We start from the raw sequence: 25417 nt of genomic DNA on the forward strand, positions 1-25417 counted from the left end.
CTCTAAACTAAATTAAAATAATTTAAAAAAATTTTTAAAGCCAGCCTTATCATTCATATACTTATCAAGCTTTTTATTAAATTCACTTAAATTTACAGTCTCTACAACCTTTGAAGGCAACCCATTCCAAAGGCCAACCATTCTATTAGAAAAATGAAACTGTCTTAGCTGAAGATGACCCTACCTTGCCAAAACTTATATCTGTGTCCCCTAGTCCTACTATTTTCACTGTTAAATATGAAAAGATGATGCATCAACACTGTCAATTCCCTTTACAATTTTAAACATCTCAATCAGATCCTCCCTAACTCTTCTTTTTTCAAGAGAAAACAATTTGAGAGATTTCAACCTCTCCTCGTATGACAACCCCTCCATCTCAGGCACCATTCTAATAATCCTTCTCTAAATCCTTTCCACCAATTTAATGTCTTTCCTAAGGTAAGGAGCCCAAGACTGAACACAATATTCCAAAAATGGCCTAACCAGTGACTTCTACAATGAAATTATAATCTCTTTAGACTTGAATTCAAAATTTCTGTAGATACATCCCAAAATCCAAATTGCCCTACAACAAGCAACATCACACTGATTGGATGGCTTTAGAGACTGATCGACGTTTTTACACTGTTAAGGTTATTCCCATCCAAATTATACTTATAATTCAAATTATGATAACCCACATGCATTATTTTGCATTTATTATAATTAAAACCTATCTGCCATTTATTTGCCCAACTCACTAAATTATCTAAATCCTTTTGTAAATCAGCAGCATCCTCTTCACACCTAACAACACCAAAGACTTTAATATCATCTGCAAATTTAAGTAATTTATTGACTATCCCTTCATCTATGTCATTGATGTAAATCAAAATGAGCAAAGGTCCAAAGACTGAGCCTTGAGGTACCCACTTGTGATATTAATCCAGTTTGACTGAACTCCATTTGTAACAACCCTCTGCTTTATTCCATCCAGCCACTCTTCTATACAATTTGTTAACTTTTCCCCACATCTATAGAGATAATTTGTATTTACAAGCCTTTTATGTGGCACCTGGTCATATGCTTTCTGAAAATCCAAATACACCAAATCTACACCCTTATCCTCATCCACATAAGCAGTAACATTTTCAAAGAATGTCAAAGGATTTGGAAGGCAAGATTTTCCCTTAGTGACTATCCAATAAAATTCTAAACTTTGTTAAATGACTTTGCACATCATATTTTAACAGACTTTCCCAAACTCTTCCCACAACTGATGTAAGACTAATGGGTCTATAATTACTAGGACAGTACAAACATTCACTTAGGCTAGCTATATAGCCTAGTAACAGTAATTCAGTAGAATTTACTCTACACAAATCAACCCAAGTTAACTATTGTATACTAAAATAAACTAAAATTAATTGAGATATTTATAAGAAATTAAACACAACATGAACATGAGCTTTAAGAGATTATCTTTCCCGTCTTTATGCTCTAATTTTTTCAAGTAATCGGACTTGTTCTAATTGCAAATTTGTTCTTAATACTTGCACAGCTTTAGTTTAATTTCCATTTGATAAATTATTTCCTAATTTGCCAACAAAGTAAACAGAACATATGGAATAGAATTTATAGGTTTTTAAGAAAGATGACTCTAGCTGTAACAGAGCTTAAGATTTCACAAAATAATTCCATGTGAGAGTTAAACCATCAGAATTACACGGAATTCACGGAGTGAACATTTTGAAGTTTGTCTGACTTTACAGCTCGTATTTCACCTTCCTGTCTGCTCTCACTTAGCAGCCAGCATTAGACAGAGAAGACATGCTAATAAAATAGGGTTTTTATATAGATCCCACACCCTATTTCCATAGAAGTTGTTGTCTGCATGTGTTATTATAGTTAAGGTGTTGTTTAGATTTGAAACAAGTTTTTGTGAAATGATCTCTTTTTTTCTGATTCAAATTATATTTCTTCCTTTCACAACTTCACAATTCACACAAGAATCTCCAGTTATTGTGCTTTGATATTTGACCTATTTATTTAAATTACTTCTAAAAAATTCAAAGAACAATTTTAAAATATTTCAATAAATCAATCACATTTTTCAATTTAAAATTTTCAATTTAGATACACAGTATACTTTTATATTATAAATTGAAAACCAAAAAAAATATTGGTATACATGTCCCTCAGAAAAAAACTATCACACTACTACATTTCTTTAACAAGGCCATAAACATTGAATAGTAGCCATAACTAGTGTAATTATTGACTGAAGAGTTTGTTTTAATATTATTTTATTCCAATGGAGTGTTTTATAGTTACATAAAAAAAATCATTAATTACTGTAAATATAAAATATAATAGCTCAGTGAACTTTTCTTAAATCTATAATATCACTTGATTCTCAGACAGAAAACTTCTTACAAACACCAGAAGAACAGGCTTTCTTATTTCATATCTTTCAGATTAGTAAACATGTTTAATAAGGTCAGCGAAGAAAGTAATGCCGATTCATGGAAAATGACACGTACAAACATTTGTACACTTTAACTCTCAGTCATGCACTTATCAATATTCTTGCTAGTAACTCAATAAACAATATCAACAGCAAAAACCTAAAACAAATTCCTTATCTTTAGCAATTAATAATGCTCATATTACTTTATAACACTGTTTGACACTCAAGTTTTTGAAGATCCAGACTGACTACCATTCAGAAGCTAACACGCATATTCCATTCACTAGTAAATATTGAAACACTTTTAACTTGAAAAATCACATTTTAACAATACTTAAACATAGACAAGAAGCTAAACATTATGTTGTTTCACTAACGTTTTTCACACATAACATGAAAAGCAGGTTCTTGTAGTAGTTAGCATTGTGAGCAATTTTGTTTTTAATTTTTTTTAATCACTAATGTATTTATGAAAATGTAATGTATATTGTACATTTATTTTAGAGGTATAATGCAGGTTAAATTAAATATATAAAATATATTAAAATACTCAAACGATCAATGTTGTAGAATACAAACTTAAGATTTTTATTTTAAACTGATCAACAGTTGTAAAAGAGTGTCTTTTACAACCACTGATCAGTTTTTAAATTCAAATTTTAATTGCATATTATATAATGTTGATTGTTTTAGTATTTTTGTATATTTTAAATATTTACACAAGTTCCTTGAATTTCAACCTACCTTAAGTATAAAGACGGTATGTATCTAACTGAATTGTTTTTAAAACCTAGTCTATTAAGTTAAACAATAATGAGAAAAATACTTGTAGTGCTTTAATCATTCTGCATTTGTTCTATATGAAACAGGTTCCATTGTTGAATATACTAAGGTTTTAACAAGTTATATTTCATATAATATGGTGCTTCTATTATATTCCACTATAAAAAGAGGGAAAAATAAAAAGGAGAAATATATACATATTTTTTTTAAACTTAGGTAGAGATCTTTAATACACAGTAGTATCATAAGTCAATTACAAAAAGAAACGTTTTGTGATTAGAGTTAGTACACAGACCTTTACTTGCATAAGCTAAAAAGTTTCTTGTTAAGCCTAGTGGATAACATTTTAAGACTCCTCAGGTTTTATTAAGTCTTGGAACTTGTTACTTTGACATAACCCAAGCCAAGTAGTTCTTCAAGGTGTGCAACATCCTAAGTGGTGTATCAAAACATGACCACAGTCAAACATCACTGAACGAACTAGTAATTTGGCTTGTGTTTTACAGAATATTTTTTATTTCTTATACAATTATCCTAAACACTATACATAATATTTAAATTACATATACAACAATATACAGAATATTTTGGTTTCAGACTTACTGATTTACAAATCCAACATCTTACTGTGTTTTCTATTTCCGAGATATCAAGAATATTAAGATAGCCTTCAAAAAATAAACAAAGAAATAATATTTACACAATTTTTATAAGCAGTTTATAAGCTGGTTAATTCAAGGTGATAACTTGTGATTTTTTTATTTATAGTTATCAAAAATTGATTAAAGAATTACTAAACACTGTCCAACAAATTTAAACTGATTATAATCACAACTGGCATTAATATCTGGTTTTTGTTTTGTCTTAGTTTCAAGTGTCCATGTTTTGTGGCTGATTCTTCTATACCTATTTTTTGGTATTGTTCCAATTCTAAACCATCTCCTCAGTTTTGCCACCAGTCTTCTCATGTTCCTCCTCAACTTCTATTTTATTTTATTGTGAATGTGACAATTTCATCAAACAATTGTTAAGCTTCCGATTTTAGAATAACATTGTAGCCAATCATTCAAAGTGGAACATACCTGCTTAAACATTTGGCCTTAAGTCCAAGTCCCTCTCGCCAAAATTGTTAAACAGTATGCTTTAGAAACTAACTGTAAATACCTTTCCACCTTGTCAGTGTGGATAATCTCTCTCTCTGACTCTGAATCATCATTCCCAATTTTCAGATACTTCACAAATTGTTTAGTCCACTGACATTCCTTGTTTATGTATTACTAAGCCAAGTCAGACAGCACTTCCCTCTGATGAACTTCAGGCTGAACTTCTTTGGATCTTCTCATCAACAATTTATTTCAAGAAAAGATATTTCCTGCATCATCCTGAATGTTTACATCAATGTAAGTTGGGTGAAATACTAGTTCTTTATGTTTCTTAATAGCAATGAGGATTTGTCTCTCTCCACAACTAGAGACAAGAGAAGTAAATACTTAGTTGTCAGGTGAGTTTGTGAAAACATGCCAAACAAACTTTATTCTTAAGTTATCTGAGTCAAGGATGGTGATTCATTTAATAAAATATTCCAGAAGCCTGAGCTCATTATCTATCCCCATTATCCAGAATATGATCTTTGGCTGGTCTATTCAGGTTAGGCATTAGTTTTTCAGAAGTTGTTAAAACTGAAGAGTAAAAGTTTTAGTACCACATGTGCAAGACAAAGCATCATGAAGCCCTAATGTTCTTCACTAAGTTACAATATTTTTTCTTCTTTTGGATGTCATTTAAAGAAACGAAAGACTTAGACGTTATTTATAATATCTCTACATTTTACTTAAATTGTGGATCATGTCCTTAGCTTCATGATTTGCCTATAACAACAAAATTCAAGACATGAGTAGTATAACCATAAAATGCTTTGAAATGGTAAGGGTATTTTGCTAGAAGAAACTACAATATCTCTTAACTCTAGAAAATAAGAGATTCTCTGAAACACTATTTATATATTTAGTATAATACTATAAAAGTTATGGCTTAAATGGTGAAACTGGTAAAGAATCAGAAACTAACAGATCTAAAATTTGGAACAAAAATCATGTAAACTGCAGATATTTTTTTTCCACATTCACCTCAATTTCTGTTTATTCATTTTTTGCCAATCACTGTTTCTCAACTTCAGTTGCAATTGTAAATGCCTATTCAATAGATTTGAATTGTTACAGGTTGGTGATCTAAACAAGTAATGAAAGTTCTTTATCTGTTCTTTTCAACAGTAAGCCAGTAATGCTTTCAGTTCCTGTAGAGAATGAAACACAATAATAAAAGCTTAACTTTGTAATATGTTACTAGAAGAAAAATATTTATAAACAACTTCTGCAACAGTTAGTCCTAATTCTTTTCAAAGCTTGCTTTATCATTTCATATTTAATTTAAATTATAATGTTGTAGTATAATATGAAAATAAATATTTTACATGGTACAAGATGAGGTAGGCTTAGTTAAACAATTTGGAACTCAATCATACCACGTTTTGTTTCACCCACAAGGCCACTGTGTTAGGTCTTGTCAGCCTAAGTATCTGTGTGGTATACTTAGGTTGAACTGAATTAAATTAGAGTGATGAAATAGGTCTGCAAGATAAAAGCAGATTTGACCAGGATATAAATTACTGGATAATTCTGAGAAAGAAACAGATTAAAAAAATAATAATTCAAAATGAATAATCTACATTAATTCACAAACAAATTGTTTGTATGTGTACTTGCTGTTGTTAAATATGAGACTTTCACTTCTACTAAATCAAACTGAATTAATGTACAAGACTTTTTAAATTCAACAGTCCTTACAATGCAGGTAATGTCAGATTTCATCAACAACTATCACTACCCACACTAATGGTCATGCTCATTCAAGCACAGGAGAGACAATAACCTCAAAATATCACCTGAAATACTACTAAAGTAAACAAGCTGTCAACCTTTTAGAAAAGGAGAAACTAGAAATAGCAAGAATAAAAGCACAAGTTGAGATTGCAAAGCTCACCCAATAGAAAGATGAAGAACCCAAGAACGACAATGGGGTCAGGGCCAGCCAATCCAAGCTACCTAAATTTGATAAACAGAAAGATGACATGGATGCTTTCCTGGAGAAATATGAAAGATTTGCCCAAGGTCAGAAACTGGAACAAAGTTGACTGGGCAGTCTGTCTCCGCACACTTCCCACAGGAAAAGGCCTACAAATATATGCAGGCATGATGTAAGAAGATGCCATGGACTATGGCAAGTTAAAAGTGGCCTTGTTGAAATGCTATGAACTTACTGAAGAAGGTTTTCATCAGAAATTCAGAGAAGTCAAACTTGACACTAGAGAAACTGTATATCAGTTTGTGGCATATCTACGACGATACTTCACAAGATGAACTGATATGGCCTAGTATGAAAATAGTTTGGAGGGACTGGCACATCTACTAATATGTGAACAGTTCATGATCATGTGCTCAAATGACATGTCACTGTTCCAGAAGGAGAGAGCATCAAAATATGTGGATGAGATGATCAAGCTCGCAGAACAGTGTATGGAATCCCAAAGTCGTATAAAAGGTCTTAGATCTGCTTCTATGAAGACAACAACAAACTCTCCCTGCAGTGGAAAGGTCCTTTTGAGGTACAGGAAGTTATCAACAGAAGGTACTATAAAGTGAAAATGGACAGGATGACCAAAATCTACCACACCATTATGTTGAAAAGGTACTTCGAGAGGATAGAAGACCTAACAGGTGCAGATATGAGGTACAGATGGACATGGCAGGTGTGGCTGTCATGGTTGTAGAACCAGAAGACAGTGACTTTGGTATAGATGATAAAGACCTACTAGGCCTAAGACCACTGGATGGAGATGAAACATACAAGGACATCAACTTAAGTGAAGAATTGACTGGCAAGCAGAAGAAACACCTGCAGGAGTGACTGTGCCAGTACATAGATGTCTTCACAGATAGACCAGGCAAAACATACTTTGGGCAACATAAGATCAAGACAAAGTCAAAGGACAAGTGCCAAGAATTTGTATTGTCAAAAGGTGTTCTAAAGTAACTGAACCCACCTGTGTGGACTTTAACACAAAAGATACAATTATTTGAAGTTCTAGATGCAACTGTGGCGACCCCGGGGTAACATAAGTGAATCTATTGCAGATTGTGCAGCAAGAAACAGTTTGGCCTTTATGCCTCAGCTCTGAAACGTTTCTGCTGGCCCAGCCAACCCTCAATTCAACTTCAGTTCAAGAAACATCTAGTGGTGTTTTCTTTAAGTGATAAAGCACTGAACAACAGAGCACAAGATGGGTGGCTCCTGATATTTGTTGACTCCCAGGACTTTTTCACAGAAATTAATAAAAGTGATGAGGACTTCCTTGGCAATTAAGCCACCTGAAGGTTTGGTTCTGCTAGCAGTATTGAGTTTGCTGGCTTCTCCACAGTTGATGTCAATGTGTCCATGATGGGCTTAGATTCAGCTGGCCAGTCTGTGGCTGACAGGGACTATCCAGCCCTTGGAGATCTTAAGAGCTAAATCTGACCACCAAAATAGCAGGATCCCATATGTCAGATGCATCTGCAAGAAATGCACCTTCTTCCACAGGTTCCACCACATTACACATCAGGAAAGTCTTTTGCATCAGCCATGTAAGAAAGATCTTTGTCAAACAGGAATTTCTGAGCATATTGATGTTCACCATAGCTTCCATACATTACAATGTCAGAGTAACTTTGAGGCTTCAGCACACAAGAATAAACACAAAGAACATATTTACAAGTTTCACATTTGCTCATGCTCTAGTGCCAAAAAATTTCTCAGTCCACTAGCTTCATTGGGTCTATTCTTGACCAATAACTTAACAGCTATGCTGTTCTCTGCTGCCATTCCTGTGACAATGGCCATCATAGTTGTTTTTCAACCCAGATGCTTTCCCTCCATTACCATCTTGCTCCAGTAAGAAAGGAATGAATCAAAGACTGCAAAACTGGTTCCCACACATGAGCTGAACTTTGGGTTAGGCAACACCAACCTTGATTTTTGAACATTAGAATTCACTAACATTTACATTGTCATTCCTTAGGGACCTTTTTCCAGTTACAACTTAAATACTTGCTTTGATGTGACTTACAAGTTTAACCATGTGAATGTGACTTGCCACTTCCCCCTATCACACTTACAGCCTGATTTTTCATGTATCTTATACTAACACTCATACTGAATCAATGTAAACAAAATTATTTACTTAATAAGAGAGTTTCCCCACTATGTAAATTTGGGGATCATCTTGTTCCTTACTGTAAGCAGTCAAAAATACTTGAATGTTAACCAAACCTGCCTCTACAGCAGGAAAATCAAAGGAAATAGCAAAGTGTTGGGCATACAAGGTGATATAGTGCCAATGACAGTCAAATAATGATCACCACTCAGACATACTCACATGTTGACTTTAACATATCAGATTTCAAATGTTTCAAACTCTCCAATCAAATAAGTTTCAGGTTGCTCTGGTGCAATTTTTACTCACCATTGGTGACTGTTAATTTCAAACCTTACCAGCTACTAATCTATAATGGTTATACTTGGGGCAATATGTGCCAATATGCATATCAGAAAGGAACAAAAATGTATACTGCTGTAAAACCCTAAACCTATTTGGTTTCATAAGAAAATACATTTGGCTTTGGTGGTTCTGCAACTATAATGCAAGTATGTTTCACATCAGGTTGAATATCAACTTACCCTACCCTCTGCAAATGTGAACATATCAACATTTTTTCCAATCTACCTAATCAATAATTGTATATTTATCTAAAAGTAAGCTATTTCACAGTTAATTGATTAAACTGTAGATAAACCTCCTATTTACTAATACTGATGCTGTTTACTTACTAGTTCCACAGCAGTATGACATACCCAACATCTCTGGTTCTACCTAACTAATTTCTAACTTAAAAAATATACTAATGTATTTAAATTCTCAGCAGCTATGAAATAATAACATTAAAAGCAATAATTTGAACTCTTAATATAAATAAACTGTCCTTTTTCCTTAGTTAGAGCTTCTAATAATTCTTTAATATATAATCTACTATCTAATAATTTTACTATCCTATAAGCTAATACTATTACTACAAGAACTATCTAAATAAAAACAATAAATTAGGCCTAACAATCTCATTTTAAGACTAATGTAACTATAGGCTTAGCTGTACTTACAGTAATAAAACTTAAGTGCCTGATAAAAAAAAACAAAAACACTAAAATAACTACTAAATATTTTGCTAGTACTAAGATAATATTTAACTTCTTCAGAAAAACATTATTATCTACAAGTATTTCTAATTTTTTTGTCTCACAGCTCACAAATCTACCATCTGTTACTCTCAACAGCTTCTTCTTCCTCTTCACAGTCTAAACCTTTTCTGCACTTTAAAATCCATCTTGTTATTGTTAAAATCCCTTGTTTTCTTTATTGAAACATACCTTGATCCTTTCGAGGTGTAAGATTCAGTGCACACAAGTTCAGAGAAACCCAGTTACTATATGGGTTATTCACTATGGCATGTTCAGAATTTAGATCTCGACAAGCACAGTGTAATACTTGCTTGCACGATATCTGCTCTCCAAACTTCTCACAATCAGCATTTCCATGGCATTCAAGAGGTGACTCAGTGCCTAATAGAGCAGAACTTTATTATGACAACATTTCAACTAATACATATATTATTTAGCACAACATGAATTAATTAAATCAAAAATTATTGAAATTATTAAAAAAAGTTACTTATATGCCATTAATTTACAAAGTAGTTCACAAAAGACAGTAATATAGTTGAAAAATAACTACACATACTGTAGCACTAATATGCGATAGTATTTACATAACATTTTTGTCAGACCATACAAAATAATTAACTGTTGGGATATTAAAATCTTCCTAAACATATATATATATATATATGATGAAAATATCAATAATTTTAACCTGTTTCAGAAGATATTCAGATTAAAAGACTGACCTAACAAAGCCTACTGGAGCCTTTTCATAATATTCACTATATCACTAAATTGTCAATTACATACTGTATGACAACTTCTATACCAAGCAGAAATTGTTCTTTTAAAGTGTTACATACACTGACTAACAATTTTATTTGTATCTTAAAAAGACACCGACATCCACATTATTCAAGATATCTTTAAAATAGCAAACAAATCAGTGTATCCCAACAACACTGCTAATCATATAACATGTCAGGTAACTCCTTAAGCCTTGTAAAGTTTAAAAATGTAACCCAAGCATAAGTAGTCTGCAAGACAATACATTAGAAAAGAAAGATTTCCAAAACCCAAAGGAGTATGATAGGAAGAATATAGAATGGTGTAGGGAATATTTCGTGACAGGGAACATGTCTGATGATTCCTTAAAAAAAACTCCAAACATGGTACGCATTAACATAAAATAAACCTGACTGACAAATATTTTTTCCTAAACAATAATGCAATAGTCTACCATATTCATATTATTCAAAAATGGTTCTAAAATTATGACAATAGCTTCAACCATCCTAACTGACTGACAGAATCATTGGATCTGAATTTGACAAGATATCTTTGGTATGAACTTGAATATATGACATAATTGCTTAAAAAAAACAACCTGGTGAGATCTGTTGAATAATAATAGACCACACTCCTTGATAAAGTGCTAAGATCAGATATCCTCTAACATCATGTGAAATCTATACCATTGCAGCAAAAAGTGGTACAATTTGATATTAAATGGGTATCCTAGTACAGTGTAGATGAGCCAAGGAAACACAACAATTAATTTGTGAATGAAAATAACATGAGCTAACCATGTTTTGTGCTAAACTAATCTGGTGGCATAATTCCTTTATTTGGAAGTCTTTCTGTACAATAAGGCTTTGGAACACACCACTATTATCAAGGAAAGTTGTAATACAGGAGTTATACTCATAAAGATAATGATAAATAAGTATACTAGCAAACACTTGCTCATGTATGTGAATCAAATCATAAAGTATCAGAATTAAATTAGATACATACTGATTAATGTGCTTATCACTTAACCCATAGTCCTAAGTCAACCTATTTATTATCATTACTCAGATATCTTGTTTGTTGTCTTTATCTCCTGTACTACAAAATAACTAAAATTCATACAGCTGAGATGCTTAAAAATAAATTTGAACATTTTGTACCCTATGCTGCTCAGATTAAATGTTATAATTTTAATTCAAACCACCAATAACCCCAGGAAAAGACAAATATCAAAACAAATATAAATGTTGGAGGTATCCCACACTCTACAAAATTTAAAATTCAAAACCAGAATGAGGGTGAATTATCTTCTCAATATCATGGTTAGTAGGGTTAACAATGGTTTTAAAACGAAAGTATTTAGAAAGAAAACTCATACTGATTTGTAGTTGAACTGGTCGACAGCTCATCACAAATCTCAAAAAATAGGGATTATAAAAATGTTATTAACTATTGCAAAATCTAATTTCAGTTCAAAAGAAGAGCTGGATAAGGAAGTACATTATCTGAAAAATGTACTGGTGAAGAGGAATGATTATCTTATTAGTGTGATTAGAAAATACTTAAGTACTGATAGATTGACAAAGAAAATAAAAATCATTCAGATAATTTGGTTTATTGTGTAATTCCTTATGATACTGATTTATCAAATACGATAAAAAGGCTTTGGAGAGAAGTAGAAAGGATGTATAAACTTCCAGTTGTAGGAAAATGTTTTCTTACCAGAAAAAAATAATATAAATATAACCTTTAAAAATAAAATTAAACTGACTACTTTTGAGAAAGAAGTAGTTTAAAGTGCAGAATGTACAAACTGTGGTAATCTCTATATAGGGGAGAGTGGTAGAAATTAAGTACTAGAATAGCAGAACATAGACATGCTTCGTCACATGTCTACCAACATGTACGGACTGTAATAATCTCTATATAGGGAAAAACTGGTAGAAATTTAAGTACTAAAATAGCAGAACATGGACATGCTCCATCACATGTCTACCAACATTTTAAAGTTACAGAACATTGTAATGAAAATAAAACTGATAAAAATTATTTGTCAAGAACCTCATATTAATAAGCATAAAATAAAAGAAGCCATTTTAATAAAGGAATACAAACCTTTAATAAATAAAACATGAGGAGTAGGTTTGTAGTTCGCTAGCTCAAGGTTACGTGTTTGACGTCACCAATTGGGTGTATTTAAGTGTCATGTACAATTGTGCTGAATACCTGGTGATGCCACATTAAGAGTGACGAAACGTTTTTTAAATTATGCATTTTTTCTATCTCATTTTAGCTGTTTTTGAATTTGAAATATTAAAACAATCATTTTAATCTAAATATATCATATGTGTCATTGATTGCCTAATTTTTCATACGCTAAGTTTATTGCACTAAAAAAATTAAAAAACAGAGAATTAATGACATATCATTCAGTCAATTTAACAAAACTTTAAGAAGTGCCTAGCCTATACAGTATTTAAATTACTATGAAAGAATTGATATGCAATTTGTTCAATGGATATACATACATATCATGCTGAAGAACTAGAAGGGCTTTGTTCAGGTTGGTGATGGGCTGTGCTGTTTGACAATGAAGCAAGATTTCTTACACTATTTTCTTTTGATGAAGCGCTTGTATAATGTAATGTTTCTATCCTTGGTGGATTTTTTTATATTATCTGGTGAAAATAATTCAATGTCCAGTCCATGTGACAAGAATAAACTATAACTTTCTTGGCATCCTACACCCTCTTCGCTAACAAATTATAGCATTAAAAATATAGTTTACAACAATAATAAAATATAAAATGCACAAAATTTCTGCATAAAGTATAGTTCTAGTGATGTAACTGTAAATTATTACAAACTTTGTAAAGAGTAAACAATAAAACTTAAGTTACTCTAGTATCTCAAAGCTAGATCTTTTAGTTTCTGGGAATCTGAAATATCCTGAATATAAAAATACTTTTCAACCTGCTCTGCTAGATGGATGTTATCAGTCCATCATCAATAAAACTATGGGCAGGACTCTATATATATCAGATACAAAAATTCCCAAACAGATTACCATTTGCACCTACTGAGCACAGTAGATGATTGAATTTAGTCTCAGCAACAGTCCATTTTTGCCAGCACAGACATGGTCTTTTCCCAATCTCTCTCCAGCAAGGTGAAATCTCTACAGATGTTGAAGAGAGGTCTAATGGGTCCACACATACAAAAGGGTATGAACTACAAACTCTCATCTGGCTAGCATCTAAAGACAAGCATTAAAATAAAATAAAGCTGTAAAAAATCTGGCATTAGACAAAAAAAAAAAAGTTAAGTGCAGATGCCAGCTCACTATATTTCTCAAAGATTCAAAACCTGTCATTTTAACAAAGATGTTACTTGAAAGCTATTTTTTTTCAAGTTCTTTCAAAACGAATCTAAAGATAGTAAAATCAAAGAGCTAAAATGGGATATGACTAAAAAACAAACACTAACAGAGGATTAATCATTAACACAACCCAAAAGGGGCCAAAAGCTGCCAGGAGGAGTCACCTGTTTAACCACTCACACCACTAAACAGTAGTGTTTTGTCTGTCAGTCAGGCAGTAGTCATTAAAATGATGTCACACATGGGACACTCAATGTTGCAATTTCTACTGTCATGACATCAGTAAAACATGCATGCCACAAATTATGCAATCTGTATGCTACAACACAGCATGATATAAAAACTTTAAAAAAAACAAGAAATAAGAATATTTCTTACTCTTAATTTTGGTTTTATTTACCCTTAAAATAGAACACTTTTGGAGACCATGCAGAAGTACATCTAGTATTAGGGCTTGCTTTTTAATCATACCCCCATTTTAGCTGTTTTGATTTTAATACTGATACCTCAATTTATAATCCTCCCTAAAAAAACTATATGCAATTAATCATTTGGTAAGTATAGTTAAAGTTTAACTTTTAATCCTCCATAAAAAACTATGTAGAAATGTTTTTATACAACAAGGTTTCCAATGCCTAAAACTTTTACTTGTTACAATTATGTTCAAGTTTACGATGCTACAGTAGTTATGTGTATGTGTCCAGAATTCAGACTTCTCACATACAGTTTGCTTAATCCTATTAACATTCTATAAATCCAAATCATTTAAATTCTTTGAATGACCAGAGATTAAGTACCTCACCTACATGTAGCCGATACTGTGAACAGTTGTAATACTTTGTGGTAATGACACAAATTAATGACAGTGTTAAAGCTTGGAATCTGATTTGATTAAACACCAAAGCACAAAACAAAATTGTGGCAAACATTTTATTTCACAGAAATACTTTTCTCAGTCTTCCTAGTTCTCTATAAAGTTTGTCTGATAAATTTCTGATGAAATGAATCCTTTTAGTAAAAAATTATATTTAAGGATAACAAGAGGCATTATTTTCCATTGTGGCTGTTCAATCAACTAAACAAAAACTTAAAAAAAAATCCTCAAAGCCAATCCTTAATACTTAAATATTTATCAAGCCTCTCTTAAAGTCTCTTAAATCTCCTGCATCCACCCCATCTGAAGGCAACCCATTCCAAAGGTCAACCATCCTATCAGAAAAATAAAGCCACCTTAACTGAATATGACTCCTATCCTGCCAAAAATTTAATATGCTTGTGTCCCCTTATCCCATTTTCATCATTAAGTATGAAAAAAAAAAAAAGATGCCGTGACACTAACAATTCTAGTAACAATTATTTTTTCCAAGAGAAAACAATATCTTTGTTCTTAACCTGTCCTTGTATGACAACTTTTCCATTCTAGGTATCACCCTCCTCCAAACAATTTACAACAATTCAATGTCCTACTTTAAGGCTTAGTTGTTCACCTTCAAGGTAAGGAAGAGACAGCAATGTTGATAGTGTTGAACAATTTTACAGCGCACACACAGCAGTGGAGGTACTGAATGCCTGCTAGAGTAGGACATATTTAGCAGATTAAAGGTGTTGGGGAAAGTGCATAAAATACATCATTACGAACTGTTGAAACCAATGTTTACCAACCTGTGGGGTAAGACCCCTGTGGAAATCAGTATTACTGAAAGGAAGAAATCTTAAAATAGCCTTGATATAAAGCAGTTGCCTAGGTAACTAAAAGTTTAAGATGAGAAATAATGGAGGTGAGAAAGTTATCATTTTGTATTTCTGTTAATACTTACCTCTCCTCACACTATGATATTACAATGTTTTGGGACAACATGAGACCTATTGGTCCATCTTGGCTGTTCCATCCTCTAAACTAAATTAAAATAATTAAAAAAATAATAATAATCTTAAATCCAGCCCTTATCATTCATATACTTATCAAGCTTTTTATTAAACTCACTTAAATTTACTGCCTCTACAACATCCGAAAAAAACCCATTCCAAAGGCCAACCATTCTGTTAGAAAAATGAAACTTTTAGCTCAAGATGACTCCTACATTGCCAAAATTTATATTTGTGTCCCCTAGTTCTACTATTCTCACTTTTAAATATGAAATAACATGATGCATCAACACTATCAATTAATTCCCTTTACAATCTTAAACACCTCAATCAGATCCCCCCTAACTCACCATTCTAGTAACCATTCTCTGAACCCTTTCCAACAATTCAATGTCTTTCCTGAGGTAAGGAGCCCAAGAATGAACACAATATTCCAAATATGGCCTAACCAGTGACTTGTTGAATGAAATTATAACCTCTTTAGACTTTTATTCAATGTTTGTATAGATATGACCTAAAATCCTATTTGCTCTACAACTAGCAATAACACACTGCTTGGATGGCTTTAGAGACTGATCAACTATTACACCAATATCCCTTTCCTTCATAACACTATTAAGGTTATCCTCATCCAAATTATACTTAAAATTCAAACTATAACCCACATGTACTATCTTGCATTTATTATAATTGAAACTCATCTGCCATTTATTTGCCCAACTAAATCCTGTTGTAAATCCACAGCATCCTCTTAGCACCTAGCAACACCCAAGACCTTAATATCATCTGCAAATGTAAGTAATCTATGTCATTGATGTAAATCATAATGACCAAAGGTCTTAAGACTGAGCCCTGAAGTATCCCACTTGTGACATTAATCCAGTTTGATTGAACTGCATTTGTAACAACCCTCTGCTTTCTTCCATCCAGCCACTCTTTTATACAATTTGTTAACTTATCCCACACATGTAGATATAATTTTCTTTTTTTTATGTGACACCTTATCAAACGTTTTCTGAAAATCCAAATACACCAAATCTACACTCTTACCTTCATCTACATAAGCAGTAACATTTTCAAAGAATGTCAAAAGATTTGTAAGGCAAGATTTTCCCTTAATGAAACCATGTTACTATCCAATAAAATTCTAAACTTTGTTAAATGACTTTTCAAAGCATTGTTTAGCAGACTTTCCAAACCTTTTCCTACAACTTTTGTAAGACTAATGGGTCTATAATTATTGCAACAGTTTTTATCAGCTCCCTTGAAAAGAGGAGTTACATTAGCTAACTTCCAATCCTCTGGCACCTGCACACTATTTAAGAACTGACAAAAAATAGTAGTATGTGGCTCACATATCTACTCTTTAACTTCCTTCAAAACCCTTGGGGAAATATTATCTGGCTCAGGAGCCTTATCATTTTTTAAACTTCCCTATTTTTTTATTCACTAGCTCAGATTTAGTGCAGTCATCTTGGTTGATCTCATTTCCATTTATCAATTGTTCAAGATGTGGAATACTGCTTAAATCTTCTTTACTAAAACCTGAAGAAAAAGTAAAATTTAATAACCCAGCCATCTCATAATCATCAGATACTAGCCTTCCTTTATCATCCCTCAAGGGTCCTACCCCCATCCTAATATTTTGTTTACCCTTAATGTATTTAAAGAAATCCTTACTGTTAATTTTTACATTTTCAGCCAACCTTTTCTCCTACATCCTTTTTCATGTCCTCATTTTCTGTTTCTCCAACTTTCTTGATCTTCTATAATCTTCTAAGTCTCCTGTCATACCAGTCAATTTAAATTTCTTAAATTTATGATGCTTTTCTTTAGATCTCTTAAACTCTTTGTGATCCTACCTGGTTTTTTACTTGTAGCTACCCTTTTCTTTCTATAAGGAATATGTTTACCTTGAATATTCAAAAATTCATCTTTAAAAATTTTCCACATCTGATCAGTGTTTCCAAATAACTCAGCTGCCCAATTCACAACAGATAATTCTTGTTGCATCCTATCAAAATTTGCTTTTTTGAAATTTGTAGCCAAAATATCATTATTCCTTATCCCCATATGCAGCAAAACATTGAACCTAATAGAGCAATGATCACTTGCACCCAGATGTTTCTAGTTGGTTCCTTGACTAACTGGTGAAGAAAGCCATCCTGAACAGTTTCCAAAAACTTTCTCCCTCATGGTTTGATTCTAGAATTTCCCAATCTATATGCCTGAAATTAAAATCACCCATAATTATGAGTTAATTAACAACTAAAATCTTGATCTCATTGTAAAGTTTCTCACTAATTTCATCAGTATCATTTAGTGGTCTGTAACAATTTACCACTAAAAGCCTTTTCCCTTTATATCCACTAATCGAAACCCAAATGGATTCAATCTCTTTACTATTATCTTTTATATCATCAACATCAACAGAATGTAACTCACGTTTTACATATAAAGTATATGTACTTTAGTACTCTATCCCTAATAAATAACCTGTTACCCTGCATTTCAAAGTAATTTCTGTCATCAAAATCATCTATATTTAACCATGTTTCAGTTATTCTCATCATATCAAAATCCTCCTTCCCTACCAGTGCTCTAAAGTCATCTATTTTATTTCTTATACTTGTAGCAGTTAAATAGTAACAATTAAGCCTATCCTTATAACTACTTTTATACTCATTTCCTATGCTAAAGTTTCTCTGCTTCTTATTCTTTTTGCATTTAGTTTTCCTGGCCCTCACCACTGTCTAGTCCTAGTTTAAAACTTCCCTTACAGCTGAGTTAATAGCCATACCAAACAAACCAGCCCCTACTCTATTTAAATGTAAACCATCCATTCTATAACTTTATCCCAATGAAAGTTACTCTTCTCTGCCCATCTAAGCATTGGTATGAATCTTACCTTGCTTGCTCCAGCCTTTGTACACTATATTGCCCATAGCAATTAAAATACTGTCATTCTCTCCACCTAAGTCAATGCTCCCCCTATCACAAATCCATATATAAGCTCTCCATTATTACTTCCTATTCACTTTTTGGAGACTGTCCTAATTAGCAGACCGGAACATTGGCCATCGTGGGGATGAAAAAGTGGTAGAGTGGGAGCAGAGTTAAGTGTTATTGGAAATATCTTTTTAGTATAGGAAAATTTTAACTTCTGAAACACATCTCTTCTCACACTATAGCTAGAATACCACATTGACAAGGTGGAGGAGCCAGTGAGGACAAGATCCACAAAGAAAGTGTCTGCATAGTAAAGAAGTGTGCAAAAATGAGATATAGTAATAGCACACTATTGGGGTCCACACTACTTCTGGAATCGGTATGCTCTCTGTCTGGACAATTTAAAATCTAATACCTGAGGGGTAAAGGCCTAACGGCCACAGAGGCAAAACCATAACACTGTTAGAAGAAAACATGAATTTAAAGACACTTATACCAGAACTGGCACATTGGTGCAATACCAGATGCATCCAGTCCCAGCCAGTCAGCCTGCCAATGTACAGATCCTCCACATTTGATGAAATATTGTACTTAACTCATGGAATTTGTCCAGGCAGACGAGGTCCCACATCTTATCATTGTAATTATAGGGCTGTGGACCCAAAGCTAGATCCAAGACATAGTGGCTAGGGTATGAGGATTGCAGTGTGGTATTATTGGATCCCAACCTGAAAGTTACAGAATGTTGCATGTCAAGCCACCACAGTTACAAAGAGAAGGCTAGCAATACAAAAGTGGACAAACCCTCAACCCAACGTGAAGGAGCACAAGATTCAACAAACTGAACTCAAAATTACAGGACCTTTCTTGTCATACTCAACCTGAAGAAACAGAGATTACCCAGCCTTGGATTACAAACAGAAATCCTAATGCTCCAACCTGACAGGCAAGGAAGCACCTCATTCCTCCAGAATTACAAGGAGGATATGAAACAAACTAAGTCCAACCAATGGTACAGTAATTGACCTTGGATATGTGGAATTACAAGGGGTTGAGGACCCTTTTCCATGATCCTTGAAAGGAAGATAATGACCAAGAAGAAAAGTCATGCTCAACTCAACTGTACAGCTAAGTGTCATCTAAACCAGAATTATGAGGAGGCTCCTGCATAGGCTGGTCCTGCTCCCCCCATATATCTAAGAAAACCATCCAGTGTTATTGGTTGGAAAGCAACCAGCTTCACCCTCTTCTCCTTGAGTGGAATAATGAGTTCAAGCATCACTCAGAAGGACCAGACCTCTGTCCATCTCTCCAGTGACAGGAAACTGTGGGGGATAACTCGTGTTGTGATGGTATGGAGACAGTGCAATAGGTGAATCATGTTCCTTGTTTTGAAAAGCAAACCTACCCCAATTTATTCAATCCAGGGGTCAGCAGGGATGGGCAAAAGTCTCTTATGCTTTACTCATGATATTCCATGAGTGGAGGTCCAGTAGTGTATACAATTGTTTACCACCCAGAAAGCCACAAGGTGGTTTCATTGAACAGAGATCATTGTTGTCAGGAAAATTTTTTTTATTGGTCTACTGGTAGCTAGTGTGGATTTGGAAAGAAGCATACCTGACCAGACAACATCTCCCATTGAGTGGGATCTAAATGAAAATGATGAGAGAATTCCTGAAAATGAATAGAAATAAACACAAAAGAAATGAAGTCACTAACAATCTACCCGGGGTGTGGAGAAAACCATCCAAGGAGGCAACCACCAAATTAGGCAAATAATGAGATATAAATAAATGTATTAGGTGTGGTCCACATACCAGTCTGTACAATTTCTTCCAGCGGGCAGCTCAACTGAGTAGCCAAGGACATCAAGATAGAGAAGTCGATGAGATGAGACCCAAAAAAGTCTCCAATCCTCCAACAAAAGCCCAGAGATGGCAAGACAAAACAATTAAAGAAACCCAAGCTGTCACAGTGACATGTGAGAAGTCCCGTGACACTGTAGGATCCAAATGGTGAAAAAAAAGTGACGTGAACCCTGAAACTCTTCAGTGTGTGCAACATAACATTCGAGAGCCCAATCAGGATCAATGTCTGATAGCCAACAACAGAAGAAAATAAGTTAAGAAAAATGTGATATAGGAAACACGATGCCAAAGGTTCAAAGGGTGGACAAGAACAACTGTGAAATTCCAATTAGGAACCTGGAAAGGACGTCAAAGACATATAGCCTGAATATATTTCAGAAGAAAGGACAACCCCGAGGACTCAAAACTTTATGTCTCCTAGAAAAATAAAAGGTAGGTGACAAAGCTGCTCAATACAGAAAAACAGACAAAGACACCAAACCTTTGTCAAATAACCATGTCAGAAATTGATAAACATGCAGCACAGTGGGACGAGAAGAATTAATACTATGTCTGATGAAAAGTAAACCATTTTTGTTGATATGCATCCAAAGAAAAATACACAATGGACTGCATTAATAAAGATGCCACCTAAGAGATCAGTTACTGACATTGTGCAATGGACTGCATAAAATCCAGGCGTGAAGTAGGAGAATGGTAATCACTGGATGAAAAATTTCTGGCTAAGGCTCACATAGGAGAGATGGCTAGAGAGGAAGTGTAAGAGTTTGGCACTCCTGAAAATACTGAAAGAGTGGAAACCAAGGCTGAGCCAGCCAAATGTGGCACCACCAGAAGAACTTGACATGACGATGAGCAAATCAGTGCAAGAATTTTGGATAACAGATGAATCGGAGAGAACGTGTAAAGATGAAGACTCATCCAATCCTGGCTGAAATCATCTATACCCAAAGCTAGAGGGTAAGGTACAGGAGACCAGAAGGATGAGGGCTGGGAATTCCAGTGTGTGGCAGAAGCATCAGTCTGAGGCATTCCGAGATGAGAGCAGGTCCAACTAAAATCTTATGGATGAAGCATCTATTCTAATTGGCTACTAAGTTCATTACACCTGGAACATGACAAGCAAGGAGAACAATCTAATGATCGTGAGCCCAAAAGAGAAGATCCAAAGCTTGAAATAAGAGACCTGGAGTAAGTGCCTCCTTGCTTGGAAATGTACGAAACCACTGTTGAATTGTCTGAGTAAAGCATTACCACATTCCCTTGCAACAATACGAGACCCTGAGATATAGCTTGTTTAACTGCTAGAAGTTCTAAGAGATTGATGTGGAGAAAAGATTCCTCTTCTGTCCAAAGGCCCTTGAATTCCATATTCCCTATACAAGTACCCCAGCCCTAGAGAGAAGCATCCATGAAAAGACATATCTCTGAATGTAGGGGTGAGGAGAGAGACACCTACTGTCGTGTTGTCCCTGTCCAAGATCAAGTAGGCTGGAAGCTGGCATGATCACTGGACAATTCAGCACATACATGCAAATGTTCCATTGGTCACATAACGACCAATGAAGGGAACCTTTGTGAGCCTAACCTAAAGTAATGAAGGATTTCAAGGATGCCCACATCCCCAAAAGAGATAGAACCACATGCACTAGTGGAGAAGGAAACAACTGTATTAAAAGAACAGCCTGTTACATGGCCTGAAGGAGTAGAGGAGAAGATTGGTCCAACTGTGACTGGAATATAAAAACACCCCTAAATGGACAAGGTACTCTGTGGTAGTAAGAATAGACTTTTCAGTTTTGATGAGATAACTAGCTCTCATAGCTTCGGATAAAAGTGCTTGAGTGAGAAATTCTGTTAAGTGGTGGAAAGGTATGAGAAGCCAGTCATCCATATAACAGTGAGTGTGAATATCTAATGAGTGAAAATGGCATGAGAAGGATCAGACTATCCAGCAAAATACATCTGGGGCACATGTGAGGCTGAATGGTAAAGCACTAAAATGAAAAACGTATCTCTTGTGCACAAAATGGAGATAAAGATAAGAAGATTCAGTGATCAGAATATGAAGATAGGCATCAACAACATCAAACTTTGTCTTCCATAGGCTGGTTGAAGGGAAAGAAATGACTCCATCATAAACTGAGGAGGCTGGAGGAAACAATTTAGGTGAGAAAAGTTTATAACATGTTGCCAACCGTCCATCTTTCGTACTACAAACAAATGGGAATAATAATCCTATAGAGAAGAGTCAACCATCCAAGAGACCAAGGAGAGAGCAGAAGCCAATAACCTTACCAAAGTAGAAGTCAATAAATAAGGACAGATGAATTCAGGAAAACTGACTTTGGTTAAGACAATCAGTGGCATCAGGCCTTGAACCCCCAAATAGGATGAAGAGAATCTAACCTCTGAGAACCCAAATATGGGTTGTCCAAGCAATGGAAAGCTAAGGCATACTGATCTAATAAATGGGCAGGATAAGGCATGGCAGCACCCTCTCTCAAGTGATCAGCAAATCTCCTAGCATGTCCAGCAAAGGTGGAAAGACCAGGTAATCAGCCAAATCAATTTTCCCCAGAAAAGAAGGAGAAGAGTCATAAGCTACACAAAAAATGTTCAAGACACTACAAATTAGTTGCAAAAATGGTGCAGGAGACGGGATATCCATCCTAGGCTTGTGATTAGTTGTCTGAGAGAGGAAGGTGCAAGAAAAATAGTCTAAATTCTCACCAGTCCATCATTAAACCCTCCCAAGCTCAGCCTCTGAGCAGACAGGAGAAAAAACACTAGACCTCAAGTAAGACACCATTTCTCTGCATATGAATGACTGGACATCCTCCACAGAAAGAACCCCCCCCCCCCAAACACCTGGGTAATGCTAGACACCAGAAGTGGCAGAGTAGGATCACTAGGCGTCTCCCTATCAGAAACAAGAACTTGTGAATTCATATCTGAAAATGTATCTGAAATAATTTCATTTTATGTAAAATAAAGAAAACAGACAAATCAAGACCCAATAAGACAGGTCTATAAAAAAAGTGAGATTGTCTAAACCATAGGTATAACTAAAGTTATTCAATGCTGTAGAGAAACCCACAGCAAGCACATAAAACTATCGTTGTAATGTTCTGCAGTCAAGAAAAAGTGAATAGGAAGTAATAACGGAGAGCTTCTATATGGATCTGAGATAGGGCCACATTGACATAGGAGGAGCGAATCACAAGATTTAACTTGCTATGAGCAATATAGTGTGGTATAAGAGCTGGAGCAAGCAAGGTAAGATTCATACTAATACAATTAAGCTGAACAACCTTGAATTAATTGAAAATATAAAGAGAAATGATAATGGCAATATTTCAATATCTCGGAGAATCAGACAGAACAGTAACAACTGGAAACACTAATTCTGAACAGTTAATAATTTTTTGAAAACCAATTTAATCATAGCTTTGGTTAATCAACTACTTTACATAACACTAATCAATGTAATCAATACTCAAAGATAATAGCTCACCTTGCTTTAGTACTGAGAAGGATAAGATTAGAATATTAGTTGTGAAAAAGCACTTGATTACAAACAAATACAACACTTTATGCTTATGTCAAAATCATGGGTAAGTTTAAGGTTTATTAATTATGTACTTGCTTCCAAGAAAGCTAACTTTGAGAGACTGTAGGACATTATAAAAAGAAAGATTGGGTAGCTAATCGAGCTAAGAAAAATTTTAATAAAGTTTGAAAATATTTATCAAGCTGTTACAATGTCCAAAAAGAATGCAATCCTTTCAAAATCTTGCATATTCAAAAGCTCATTCCCAATTAGAAAAACAATGAAAGTAAGTTACCGATACATGAAAAGTGTGAAGTTTACAGAAATTCATAAAATTATAAAAGGAAGAGCCAAAAACTGATAGTCCTTTTAAAAGAGTCCAAAATAAACTTCGCTATAAAAAAAGGTGTGTAGTTAAGATTTCCCAACTCTTTACTAATGTTTTTACTGATTGAAAGAAAAAGAAAATATTCTTCAGATTCTCAGATGTTCTGAAGAGAGGAAAAGCATTTCTTAAAATCTATATTGGTTGAAGGAAAAGATGTTTGGGAAAACTTAAAACTTTTTGTGAAAAATCTTTTGGCCACAAGCTTCATTTCAAAACACTGAAGAAACTTGTTCAAGAATTATTGGATACTTTAAATGTTATATTTCAAAACTTGATTGACATCGGACAAATTCCTGATGATGCTAAGAATAAAAATGCATGTGATTCCCATTTTTAAAAAGAAAGTGTTAATAAAAGATCATGAAATCATAAGCCAATGTTTCTTAACCAGTAAAGTGTTTGAATTTATTGAAGAGATCATACAGAAAACCATTCTAAAAATCAACATTCAATAAAGTTTCCTTCCCTAATGAACGTATTTACTCAAATATTCTTTGGGAAAAGTAGATTTTTGTATATTATATATATATATTTGTGATACGAGTTGCTTTAAATTACACTATCCACAAATGTTTTGGATAACAGAGCAAAAAATTATTTTTTTAAGTGCCACCCAGGCACAATCATCCAATTTCTTTTATGCCAGATGGTTGCCAAAATACAACTACTGTACATATTTTGTAGTTAACATTCTAATAACACCTTTGTTTGAGACTCCAAAACACACATCATTTAGTTGGCTCTTACCAGATAGGGAGCCCATGGGTCAACGAGAATAGCAGAGAAAACAATATAATCAGCCCTACTAGAGCAACAAGAATTCTTAAGCATTTTAACTTGTCATCAAGCATACATTTTTATACCTTTTCCCTAAAACCATAGTAGTCTTTTCATATTGTGAAATTATCCTCTTTACTTCAAGTTCAATCTCCCAAATGGAGCCTTTAGATTTCTCGGAATCCCTATTTTTAGACATTATAAAAATAATAATCTCAAGCCAGATTATTTTTTTTAGATTTATCTCAGTTAATATAAATACTATGTACATTCCAAGATTGATGTAATGAAAAACTGTTATTTT

General features: G+C 33.9%; 1 protein-coding gene across 3 annotated transcripts in view; it reads right to left on the reverse strand.

Moving 5' to 3' along the window:
• The window catches only part of LOC106463209, a 42938-nt gene that overhangs the window by 16492 nt on the left and 1029 nt on the right, over positions 1 to 25417 (reverse strand). For 2 of the 3 annotated variants that reach the window (XM_022390657.1, XM_022390658.1), the window contains exons 2-3: positions 13398 to 13586; positions 9749 to 9940 (exon numbers count right to left, since the gene is read on the reverse strand). In XM_022390657.1, coding sequence (XP_022246365.1) covers positions 9749 to 9940; positions 13398 to 13586 — 381 coding nt within the window. Of the gene's footprint in view, positions 1 to 9748; positions 9941 to 13397; positions 13587 to 17281; positions 17364 to 25417 lie in introns of those variants that run through there. The other variant, XM_022390659.1, reaches the window with a different exon arrangement.

Source organism: Limulus polyphemus, unplaced genomic scaffold, assembly GCF_000517525.1.
Source record: "Limulus polyphemus unplaced genomic scaffold, Limulus_polyphemus-2.1.2 Scaffold1349, whole genome shotgun sequence".
Taxonomy (NCBI): domain Eukaryota; kingdom Metazoa; phylum Arthropoda; class Merostomata; order Xiphosura; family Limulidae; genus Limulus; species Limulus polyphemus.